This window comes from Lepidochelys olivacea (genome assembly GCF_965140295.1).
Source record: "Lepidochelys olivacea isolate rLepOli2 genome assembly, chromosome: 1".
Taxonomy (NCBI): Eukaryota; Metazoa; Chordata; order Testudines; family Cheloniidae; genus Lepidochelys; species Lepidochelys olivacea.
In genome coordinates this window covers 223966378-223979071 of record NC_140411.1, presented here as the reverse complement: position 1 = coordinate 223979071, position 12694 = coordinate 223966378, and the positions used below count along the sequence as shown (strand labels likewise).

At 38.8% G+C, this 12694-nt stretch overlaps 1 protein-coding gene across 8 annotated transcripts in view; it reads left to right on the top strand.

The window, feature by feature from the left end:
* Window positions 1–12694, top strand: part of CCDC91 (coiled-coil domain containing 91) — a 330423-nt gene that overhangs the window by 147852 nt on the left and 169877 nt on the right. For all 8 annotated transcript variants that reach the window (XM_084622318.1, XM_084622313.1, XM_084622311.1 and 5 more), the window contains exon 7: window positions 2741–2818. In XM_084622318.1, coding sequence (XP_084478444.1) covers window positions 2741–2818 — 78 coding nt within the window. The remainder of the gene's footprint in view (window positions 1–2740; window positions 2819–12694) is intronic.

Below are 12694 nucleotides of genomic sequence, written 5' to 3'. Positions count from 1 at the left end.
AGATTACCCCCCACTCCAGAGGTTTAAAACCCTAATGAGAGCCCAACTGGATCTGTGAAACGGCACATTGTAGTAGCTTAATCTCAAGAGTAGACCATTGTAGCAAGACCCACGTTTAGGGGTGGGGGAGAAAGGGTTTCAACCTCCTTATCAGGAACAGATAAAAAAAAGTGTTGATCCTGGTTACTATCTCAAAAAGCAACAGAAGATCTAACAAGATGCCCAAATTGCAAACTCAGGTTACAGAGAGCTGACATGCTTTAGATACAGTGAACACTATATTGTTCCATTTATCTTCTAGTGCTTCCCCCAATTCACCAACATTTCTTTTTGTTAGAATTATTAATGTATGAAGGGAATGCAGAAGATGTAATATTTCTATGTAAGTAAAGTATTTGGTATGGTCTCTAAATTTTAATTGCAAATTAATTCAGATTGGCTTGGAGAAGAACAGTGTGTGCTGAAAACTGGCAAAATAAGAAAAATAACAAAGTAGTGAGTTGGGGAGAGGTGTGTAGTAGGGATTCAACATGGATTACAGATAGGTCTGTTTAATGATATAGGAGTAGTAGTAAATAGCATGACCGTGAAATTCTGAAGTTATGAATTGTAATTTGAAAGTAATTGTGAACACCTGCCATTAGTGAGAAATAATGCAAAGTAACCTAGAGAATTAAGAACCATGTACAGAAAATAACAAAATAAGATTCAATGTAGAAAAATACAAGCTAATGCAGTAATGTGATGTTATAATACTGTGAAATGTATAATTATTTAAAGGAAGAAAATTGGGAAGAAGGAATAGTAAGTGTTTTAGGGGTGATAGTGGACAGTAAACTAAACATGAATTCACTGAACATTATGACACTTTAAAAAAAAGAATGTATTTTTGAGCCATATAATAGCCCTTTGTGACTGGGTGCCTAGATGTGCCACATTGAGAATGCCTTACTCAGGGCAGACTGCAAGAAATAGGGCAGACAATCCACAAAATTGGTGGTTTATTCTATATTTAGATTCACCAAGCCAGTAACAAAACAGCTCCTCTGTAATACCACACTGGTTACCAAGAAGTCAAACGCAGTCCCCTTTAGGCATCCCATATAGTGAGGGGTTACTGAAAATCTGATTCACCATATGTGAGGTTCACCAATCCCAAAGGACTAGACACTTATCCCCAGGTGACTGAGTCTCAGATCTTACCCAATAATCACGCTGATGCCAAACTAAAACTCACTAACTATAACTAAAGGTTTAATAATAAAAGGAAAAAAAGAGAGTTTCAAATGGTTAAAAGACCAGTATACATACAAGTGACTTTCAGCGTTCATAGTTCAGGATCACAGCAGTACTAGAATAAATAGATTCTCTGGAATCATCCCAAGAAGTCAGAATTCAAAGGCAACTTAAATGTAAAGTCTGTTAAAGTCTTTCCAAGCATTTTCCAGGTTACTCCAAATGAATGTAAGATGGAGATCTTCCAGATGACTTATACTTTCCCTGTTCAAAGTTTAAGCAGACTAGAGATGAAAGAATCAGGCCTGAAGCTTTCCTTTATCAGTCTTCTAGCAGGCTGACAAGACTCCTCACATCAATTGCCATAGCAAGGCCTTCCCCTGAGAAAGAATAGGAAATGTGGACCTTTGCTTTGAAGCTAGTCTTCTATTTCCTATGCATACATGAGTAAACTAGTTACATTTATTCACATAAGGTAATTAGCCAGTACTTCATTATAGCATAGATAGTTAAACTGAAGACAGTGTAGATAATATTACTGGTTTCTTGCAGTATCTCACATCTTTGATCTTGAGGTTAACTGGACACAACTGCATACATAATTAAGGCAATTAAGATATGAAAGGGGATTAGCATCTATGATCTAGTCTGGTTACATTGTTAAACTTCTAACAAGATCTTGGTAAACACAGACAAATACACTTAGCATCTTACAGAGTGAATGAGTTGGGGATTGCTAGCCTAATTAATATTTCTTTGATACCTGTACATAAGTGGATCGTCTTGATTACAAATTGTAATGCTTCCTGTTGAGTTGTTATGGGTCATACATAGATTGGTTGGTCTGCCAGTGTCAAATTCTTCTATATGATACTAGCAGAAAGCCATCTGGGAAATTGTATTAGGTTCTGGGCAACATATAAGTAGAAAGATACGGATAAAGTAGAGTGAGTTTAAAATATAGGTAATAAAAATTGTCATGGGGTTTGAGGGATTGAATTGAGGAAAGTCATAAAGTTCTGATACAGAAAGATACTGACCACCCCAACTCCTTTTAAGGCAAAAGAGAATCAAAATTTAAAATATCTTAGTCAAGAAACTGCAAAGGCATTAAGGTAATATATATAATAAGTAATAACAAAAAAGACAATAGGTATTCAGATATTTAAAGGGTATAAATATAAAGAATGAAGAAGTATTTAGTATGGCACAAGGAGTAATAGGAAGAAACTTAGAAATGGAAAATTTAAGCTGAATATTAGGAATTACTTTTTTGGACTGAATTGAGGTGGGCAGGAAGATAGTATCTAAAGAGAAGTGATGGAAACTTCATTGCTTGAGACTTTTAAATCTAGTTTGTACAAAATACCAGGAAATATGAGGAACAATCTTGTACTAGGAAAGAGGTGTACTTAGTTCACTGGATATTGCATCTCAATGTATATGATTCTATCAACCCTGTGTAGTTATTATATAATGTTCATTACATTTTTTTTTTTTACAGGAGAAACACAAGCTTGAGTTAGAAGACATGAGGAAAGCTGGACATGAAGCCCTAACTATTATTGTAGAAGAATTTAAGGTAAATTGCCCCATCAGTACAGTTAATTTAATATTGTTTTTAGTTTCATATTTATATTTAGGTAATTAGGACCTCACCTAGTAATTCCTTATTATAGGAGGGGCTGGTAGCACTGCCAATTATTAAGGTTACACAGCTCTTCTCATTATAAGACTCTGTTTCAGTTGCTTATAACTTTGCCAAATTTTGGCCATTTCGACGAAATTTTCCCTGTGTGCCCCAGGCTGATTTATTTTTTTAAACATTTCAGCTGAAATGGTTCAACCATTTCTGACCATGAGGCTAAAAGAAAAATACCTTGTTTTGCCGATAGTTAAAAAAAAAAAAAAAAAAAATTCTGGAAACTTTTTTTTAATTGCTCTAGTGCACCTATGGGGCAGAGACTTGAAACTTGACATGGATGTGGCCTTTGTATCAGGGATGCATATGCCTTTTGCTGACTCATGAAAAATCTGCCCAAATTTGGCCAAGGTATAAACTTTTTAAAAATTGTAGTTCTCACATGCTTCATTTATAGCAGCTAAAATCTCTGAAGATTCTGCCCCCATTGACCAAGGTCAAGCTCTCAGCTCCTAGTGCTGACCAGACTGCATATGTGCCATCTCCACAAGGCAATTGAGCATGATCTCTGCAGCTAGGTGAAGCTGGGGTTTCCCTTTTAATGACTACTCCCAGCCAACGGGCACTCTAGGCCAGGGTGGATCCAGGCACTGGAACTAAGAGCATGTCTCTTCTGCGTTGTCAACGACCACTGTGCTGGCACCGAGGTAGCGGGAAGGAGCGTGTGGTCTTATTCAAATGCACAGAAGACAAAAGGTGTATAAGAGGGGAGGGAAAGGAGTAAATTGGAACAAGGAATCTGGTGAAGGTGGGGAAGAAACTGGGACAGGTTGGGCAAGAAGACTGGTACTTGGGGGTGGGGAGTCTGGGTCTGGGAGCTGTAATGAGGGAAATGAGATGGAGGGGCTGGCAGCCATTTGACTGAGGGTGGGGAACCCTTGGATTGGATGAGGAATTAGCAAAAAAAAGGGGAAACTGAAACTGGTTGGACAAGGACACTAGGGTTAGGAACCAGTGTGGGGGAAAAATGGAGGTGGGGAGACAGATCTGACAAGGAGCTGGGATACAGGGGGGAAAACTGGGACTGGCTGAGCAAAGGGCTTGGAACAGTAAATCATGGATGAGTGAGCCTGAGGTGATGTCTCAGTAGGGGGAGAAACTGAGTATGGTTGAGGAGGCTGGGAATTTCTGTTGGTTGGGGGAGGAACAAGACAGATTGGATGAGGAGCCAGGATGCAAGAACTGAGACTGGCTGGGCAAAGAGATTGAGATTGGATATGGTGAGGGGGATAGAATAGGAATGGAGGAGAAATTGGGACTTGGACAGTGAGCCCAGTTGGGTGACGCTAGGACTTGCTGGGCAAAGAAACTGTGACAAGGAACGAGGAGTGGGGAAGAAACAGGACTGGGACAATGCAGAAGGAGGTCAAGCTTGTGGGGAATGGGCAGAAGTCTTTACACTTCCCTCCAGAGCCTGGAGTAGAACCCAAGATTACTGAATCACAACATTCCTCTGATGTCAGCAAATATATGTGAAACCCACTGGCAAAGTGCATGTCTCACCCCCTCTAATGCTGCTCCACATAAAGGATGACAATCTAATACTCACCATCGATTGTTCTGTTAGCTCAAGTGGCAGAGGAGGTCTGTGTGGTGGAGCTAAAGGTTCCAACCCTGCTGATGAACCATGTGGATGTTACTTTGTTGCCACATGATAGAATTTGTTTTATCAGTTTTTTCTAAAAACCTAGAAATATCTTTATACATATGGTGGTGTAAGTTGTTGAGAAGCAAGTAATTTTATTCTAAACCTTTATAATTTAGAGAAACAAAAAATGATAGTCCAAATCTTAAGAATTCTCTCTCTTAATCCCAGTTCAGGGATGTGACTCCCACTGTTTTAGTCATGTGGGGTTGAATGAAATTATTATGCCAATCTATAAGAATAATCAATAATAATACACTGAGACAGAACTCATTACTAATTTTGGGAACAATGTACTTTGGTTTTAGTTTACCTACAGAAGAGCATGCTCCTGAGAACAGACCCACTCTCAGAGATGTAATCTCTGTTGAAAGCTCTCCACAGAGACATACAAAGAGGCCATAAGTACAGACTGTCTGGTTTGGCCAATGTTCATGGCAGAGGGGCATTGCTGGCACATGATGGCATATATCACATTGGTAGATGTGCAGGTGAACGAGCCCCTGATGGTGTGGCTGATGTGATTAGATCCTATGATGATGTCCCTTGAATAGATATGTGGACAGAGTTGGCAACAGGCTTTGTTGCAAGGATAGGTTCCTGGGTTAGTATTTTCGTTGTGTGGAGTGTGGTTGCTGGTGAATTTTTGCTTCAGGTAGGGGAGCTGTCTCTAAGTGAGGACTGGCCTGTCTCCCAAGGTCTGTGAGAGTGAGGGATTGTCCTTCAGGATAGGTTGTAGATCCTTGATGATGCACTGGTAGTAATAATAATGATAATAGCCTACCTTAATCAATGAGTCTCGTTAGAGTTGGTATGGCAATACCCATTTTTTCATGTTTTGTGTGTGTGTATATCTATCTATCTATCTATCCTCCTACTGTATTTTCCACTGCTTGCATCTGATGAAGTGGGCTTTAGCCCATGAAAGTTTGTGCTCAAATAAATGTGATAGTCTATAAGGTGCCACAAGTAGTCCTCGTTCTTTTTGCTTATTTTCACTGTAAAAGTCTTTCATCACTCAAAATAGACTTTTTTTTAAACATAAATAATTCTTAGAGAGTTTGTAAACTTTAATAGTTCTCGAATAAGTTGTTGTCCTTTGTTCTTACCTTTCCTTGGAAAAGTAACTTTTGCTTTTGAGTTTGGTTAAGGAGTTGCTTAAGCATTGCCAGATAACTAACTCCCAATTAATATAAATATTTCTATAGACAGATGGCTTTTTACATTAGTAATCTGTTATAGCATCACATGATCTAATGTTTGTACATAAAACATGTTACTACTTATATAACAACGGTGTCAGGCAATAATATGAGGGCTTGCATTTAGATACAAGACATTTGCAAGTATACATTTCCAAAGAAGGTTATTCCATCTTAAGCATTTGAGGAACAACCAGGTTTTCACCTTCAAGTGAAAATGAGTTAAAAGTAATTAATATCAGTTGTAAAACATTTTCCAATCATAACTGTTCTTCCTTAAAATTGTAGAATGAAGACTTTAGAGTTCTTATTCTTATTAAAACTAATTTCTTTTATAGTTCTACAATCCTTTTGTGTGGGTTTAAACTGTCGACTTCTTTTTTTTGCAAAGGGGAGGGGTGAAAAGAGCCCCACTTTAATGACTTAATTTATAGCTCAGATAACATCCTGATTATCACTTAGCTTTGAATATCCTGAATGAAGAACATCCTTGCATTCTTTTACACAATCGGATCTTTTCCTAGAAACATAAATATCTTCAGTGGTTGCCTTGAGATAAGGATCATATCTATATGAAACTGGTACCTTATACAAGAGTGTGTGTCTCGGTCTTCGATAAGACACACAAGGTTTGTTTGCCTTTTGACTGAATTAAGAACCTATCTTTTTGTATTACATTTACAACCTGCAGTTAAATTCCTGTCAAATATTCTGTGTAAGGTAAAAGTCACAATAACATACAAACATAGTATAAAGGAAAATCGTATAGAATGTTAAAGCAAAATAGACGCTATAACGCTGCATTCCAGAGTTTGTGTGAATACACTTGGAAGTTTTGCATCAATACTGAGGTTTACTCCATTATGTGACTCTCATGTAAATGGGCAGATTGCAAGAACTGGTAACTGGAGGTTCCAGTCCACAGAGTAGTTACAGTATGGCCAGTGGCAGTGCAGGTTTCTCCAGACTTGCCCCACCAACGTGCCTCAAGCTAGGTTTGGAGCAATGACCTTTGGGGGAGAGGGGTTCGTTCTTTTTCCCCACTTATTCCTTGCCATCTCTCTGGAGATTGTCAGAGTACAGTTTCTGTGGTGTCACTTGTCAACTAGGAACCTGATTGAGACGACCTGCTCACTTTGGGTAGGCTATTGAAAACTATTGAAAATTTCCAACATGAGCCAGATTTGAGCCACTGACCCAAGTGTGATAAAAGTTGTATTTCATAAAAGAAAAGGAGTACTTTTGGCACCTTAGAGACTAACAAATTTATTTGAGCATAAGCTTTCATGAGCTACAGCTCACTTCATCGGGTGCATTCAATGGAAAATACAGTGGGGAGATTTATATACACAGAAAACATGAAACAGTGGGTGTTACCATACACGCTGTAACAAGAGTGATCAGGTAAGGTGAGCTATTACTAGCAGGATAGCGGGGGGAAATAGTGATTTTGTAGCGATAATCAAGGTGGGCCATTTCCAGCAGTTGACAAGAACGTCTGAGGAACAGTAGCGTGGGGGGGGGGGGGGGAATAAACATGGGGAAATAGTTTTACTTTGTGTAAAATGACACACACACTCTCAGTATTTATTCAAGCCTAATTTAATGGTGTCCAGTTCGCAAATTAATTCCAATTAATACGCCGTCTCTCGTTGGAGTCTGTTTTTTGAAGTTTTTTTGTTGAAGAATTGCCACTTTTAGGTCTGTAATCGAGTGACCAAAGAGATTGAAGTGTTCTCCGACTGGTTTTTGAATGTTGTAATTCTTGACGTTTGATTTGTGTCAGTTTATTCTTTTACGTAGAGACTGTCCAGTTTGGCCAATGTACATGGCATTTTCCATTGAATGCATCCGATGAAGTGAGCTGTGGCTCACGAAAGCTTATGCTCAAATAAATTTGTTAGTCTCTAAGGTGCCACAAGTACTCCTTTTTTTTTTTTTTTTTTTTTTTTTTGCGGATACAGACTAACATGGCTGCTACTCTGAAACCTGTCATAAGGCATCTGGTCATTTTAATTTAAAATTATTCTATGATAAACACACTGAGATCTGCTTAATTGATACAAGTGCACTGACTTGTTACAGCTAATTTTTATGCATTTTCATTTCTAAAAAAAGTTCTTCTGCAAAAATAGAATTTTTTTTATATGGGTTGTAGGAGAAGTTTTGTAAACTATTGCCTTTGTTAATTTTCTGTATTTTGTATCTGATGATTGAAATTTCTTTGTATGAGCTACAGTGTGTTTCCTATGATGAAAAGTATAGTTTTTTCCCCTAAGAGAATTTCTCAAAATATGCACTATAAACTTAAAATTGCATGAGCACATGTCATTTTGTGATTCTTTGAAACCATTCTACTAAACAGCTGTTAATCCATCCTCCCTTTAACTGATGTTTCACTAGTTTGAATTTTTAGTTACTACTTCAGATCTATTTTAAAAGAGGATTCTAACTTTCAGGTACTCTGATTTGGCACAAAAGATTAGGGATCCAATCAAATAGTCTGCCCCTGAGTAATATTTATATTTAACATAACATTTCTTGTAGACTGTTTATGTTCAAGTTATATAAAGACATTCTTTTAGATCAGGAAGTCCTAGGATGAATACACCTCATACAAGTTTTCCTGTTGCCTCATTGGTTAGTTGCCACATTTTGGTCAATGAGATCACAGTACTCAGAGGAGGAATAACATCAGATATGCCAGCCTCCATTTAAAATACTGCAACAGACCTCTTCTACAAACATGCAGCGAGTCAATCTTCAAAGTAGCATGAGAAATTCAAAAAATATTTCAGATAGAAAAAAAAAAACAGTTTTCTTCTTATAGCTTTAATACCTTTTTAATCCCATGTGCAAAACAGGAGCAATTTTAGATGGCAGGGGACTCCAGTGAGGACAAGACCCTTCTTGTGTGTGTTTTTTTAAATTAATTTAATGTTAAAATATACATTAGTGGTTAATATTCCAGAATGGAACAAGTGTAAAGAATAACTTTCCCCTCAAGTAAATAAGACAAAAGTGTGTGTTATAATTGGTAAAGTATGTTCTACATTTTAAAGATAATTTTTACTGCTCGTTCATGTCTTTGGGAACTTACTTGATTATACTCGACAAACATGTTAGCAGTTTTGCTCAGTTAATGGCCACACAACCATGTAAGAAGCCAAAGTATAACATATTCGTTTAATGTAAAAATGTACGTGTGATTACACCTTCTGGTGAAATATAGAGTTGTCAAAGCGATTGAATCTCTTAATTCACTAATGTTTAGCCACTCTTAATGCTGTGATGAAATATATCTTCTCTAGATTTAAGACTTTGTAACAGTAAAGAAGTGTTTTCCATTTTCAGAGGACTTCACAATCATCACATCATGGAGCATCACAACATGGGGAATAGTTGGCCAGCCCTCTGTGGAGAAAGAGGTGGTTAGGGACTATTTAGAAAAGCTGGACGTGCACAAATCCATGGGGCCGGACGAGTTGCATCCGAGAGTGCTAAAGGAATTGGCGGCTGTGATTGCAGAGCCATTGGCCATTATCTTTGAAAACTCATGGCGAACGGGGGAAGTCCTGGATGACTGGAAAAAGGCTAATGTAATGCCAATTTTTAAAAAAGGGAAGAAGGAGGATTCTGGGAACTACAGGCCAGTCAGCCTCACCTCAGTCCCTGGAAAAATCATGGAGCAGGTCCTCAAAGAATCAATCCTGAAGCACTTACATGAGAGGAAAGTGATCAGGAACAGTCAGCATGGATTCACCAAGGGAAGGTCATGCCTGACTAATCGCCTTTTATGATGAGATTACTGGTTCTGTGGATGAAGGGAAAGCAGTAGATGTATTGTTTCTTGACTTTAGCAAAGCTTTTGACAAGGTCTCCCACAGTATTCTTGTCAGCAAGTTAAAGAAGTATGGGCTGGATGAATGCACTATAAGGTGGGTAGAAAGTTGGCTAGATTGTCGGGCTCAACGGGTAGTGATCAATGGCTCCATGTCTAGTTGGCAGCCGGTGTCAAGTGGAGTGCCCCAGGGGTCGGTCCTGGGGCCGGTTTTGTTCAATATCTTCATAAATGATCTGGAGGATGGTGTGGATTGCACTCTCAGCAAATTTGCGGATGATACTAAACTGGGAGGAGTGGTAGATACGCTGGAGGGCAGGGATAGGATACAGAGGGACCTAGACAAATTGGAGGATTGGGCCAAAAGAAATCTGATGAGGTTCAATAAGGATAAGTGCAGGGTCCTGCACTTAGGACGGAAGAACCCAATGCACAGCTACAGACTAGGGACCGAATGGCTCGGCAGCAGTTCTGCGGAAAAGGACCTAGGGGTGACAGTGGACGAGAAGCTGGATATGAGTCAGCAGTGTGCCCTTGTTGCCAAGAAGGCCAATGGCATTTTGGGATGTATAAGTAGGGGCATAGCGAGCAGATCGACGGACGTGATCGTCCCCCTCTATTCGACATTGGTGAGGGCTCATCTGGAGTACTGTGTCCAGTTTTGGGCCCCACACTACAAGAAGGATGTGGATAAATTGGAAAGAGTCCAGCGAAGGGCAACAAAAATGATTAGGGGACTGGAACACATGATTTATGAGGAGAGGCTGAGGGAACTGGGATTGTTTAGTCTGCAGAAGAGAAGAATGAGGGGGGATTTGATAGCTGCTTTCAACTACCTGAGAGGTGGTTCCAGAGAGGATGGTTCTAGACTATTCTCAGTGGTAGAAGAGGACAGGACAAGGAGTAATGGTCTCAAGTTGCAGTGGGGGAGGTTTAGGTTGGATATTAGGAAAAACTTTTTCTCTAGGAGGGTGGTGAAACACTGGAATGCGTTGCCTAGGGAGGTGGTAGAATCTCCTTCCTTAGAGGTTTTTAAGGTCAAGCTTGACAAAGCCCTGGCTGGGATGATTTAATTGGGGATTGGTCCTGCTTTGAGCAGGGGGTTGGACTAGATGACCTCCTGAGGTCCCTTCCAACCCTGATATTCTATGATTCTATGATCATTAACTAATTAATTCCTATATCTGTGTGAGGTAGATAGTTAAGTATTTTTTCCTCTATTTTAGAGAATGGGAAACTGAATCAGAAAGCTTAAGTGGCTCACTGAAAGCCACAAAGAGAGGTTTCAGATGGTGAAATTAGAATTGAGACATCCCTGATGATTAGACCTGTATTGGGACCACTAGATTGCTCTGAAATTGACTGGATTATGGCATGGGCAAGTTTATCCAGTATACAAGATTTAACCATAAATTCATTTTATGCTTGAAAATTGCACCTCCAATTTTGTGGTGCAATTAATTACAGCCGTTTATATATAGCATCCTGCATCAGGACATCTTTCTATTTTTTCAGGAGAGATGTTCAAAAACTGGAGAAGGTTCAGAGAAGAAATGATTCCCTACAGCGAGAGCTTCTGAGCTCAGTCTGTGGAGTTTAGAATAGCAAAGATTTAAGGGGTCACTTGATCACAGTGTATAAGTACTTATATGAGCAACAGAAAGTTGATAATAAAGGGATCTTCACTCTAGCAGACAAAAAGTATAACAAAAATCAGTATCTGGAAACTAAAGCTAGCTGAATTCAGACTAAATATAAAGGTGCACATTTTTAACAGGCAACGTAATTAGTCACTGGAAAAATTTACCAAGGATTGTTGAGGATTCTCCATCACTGGAGATGTTTAAATCAAGATTGGATATTTTTTCTGAAAGATGTGCTCTAATTCAGTCACAGCTATTAGACATGAAGCAGGAATTAGTTCAGGGACGACCTATGTGCTTTGTTATGCAGGACATCAGACTAGATAACCACAATTGTCCCACTGGCCTGAAATCTTTGAATCTATGAATTACCTTCATCACCTCTCATCTACGCTGTTTTTACTGGCTTCACCCTTTTAACTGCAATATTGCATCTGTACTACAATAATTACAGGTGCAAGTATAACCGTATTAGTTTAGTAAACCTAATCTGCAAAAACCTGTTAATATTCTGTTGTATTTTCTTGAAGACATGAAGATAATTACAGATTTTTAGGGAGTGTCAACAATTCTGTGATTTCTGATTAAGAATTCTACAGAATAATAAAAATAATACCTAGCTCTTATATAGCATTTTTCATCCCTAGATCTCAAAGAGCTTAGTACCATTTTACAGACAGGGAAAGTGAGGCACAGAGAAGGGAAGTGTGACTTGCTCATGGTTACCCAGCAGCCCAGTGACAAAACCAGGAATAGAACCCAGCCTTCTGAGTGCTATTCCAGTGCTCTAGCTGCTAGGCGATCTTCTTTCTCTCCCACTGCACGCATTCAGCTTTAGAACATGTGTAAGTATTTAGTGTGGACAATGAACCTGTTAAAAAAATCTTATCAGTAAGGACTGCATTATTTACAACTCTAAAGCTACTGTAACTTCATAGCTTTCTTATTTCAGTGTATTAAATGTGGAGGAGTAAGGACTGTATTTGAATTTGGTCTAATCTAAATAAATAAGGATATTGAAAATATGAAAGCAGAATCATTGCTAACAATGATTCAAGGCCATTGAACTACTAAACGTACCTCATAACAGTAATTGGCTTAATAGCAATTTCAGACATGAATTTGACAAAACTAGTATACAACAGTGACTTATGCAGATGTCAAATCGTACTCAACAGACGACACATTCCGTGTATTTCTATTTTTGGGTCCATACTACCGTGCAGAAGGAGCTTAGAGCCTTACCTGTTAAATTTTGGGACTTTGAGATTCCATATTGCTGTGCTTCGTGCATGCCTTAGTCAAGTACTTAAGCTTTCCCCATGTGTTCCTTACTTAGTTCCCTTTCTGTGCAGTTAAAGTAAGAGCTTCCTCAGGACTATTGTGCTTTTCTCCATTTAGCTGGCTCTTGACGACACTGGTTTG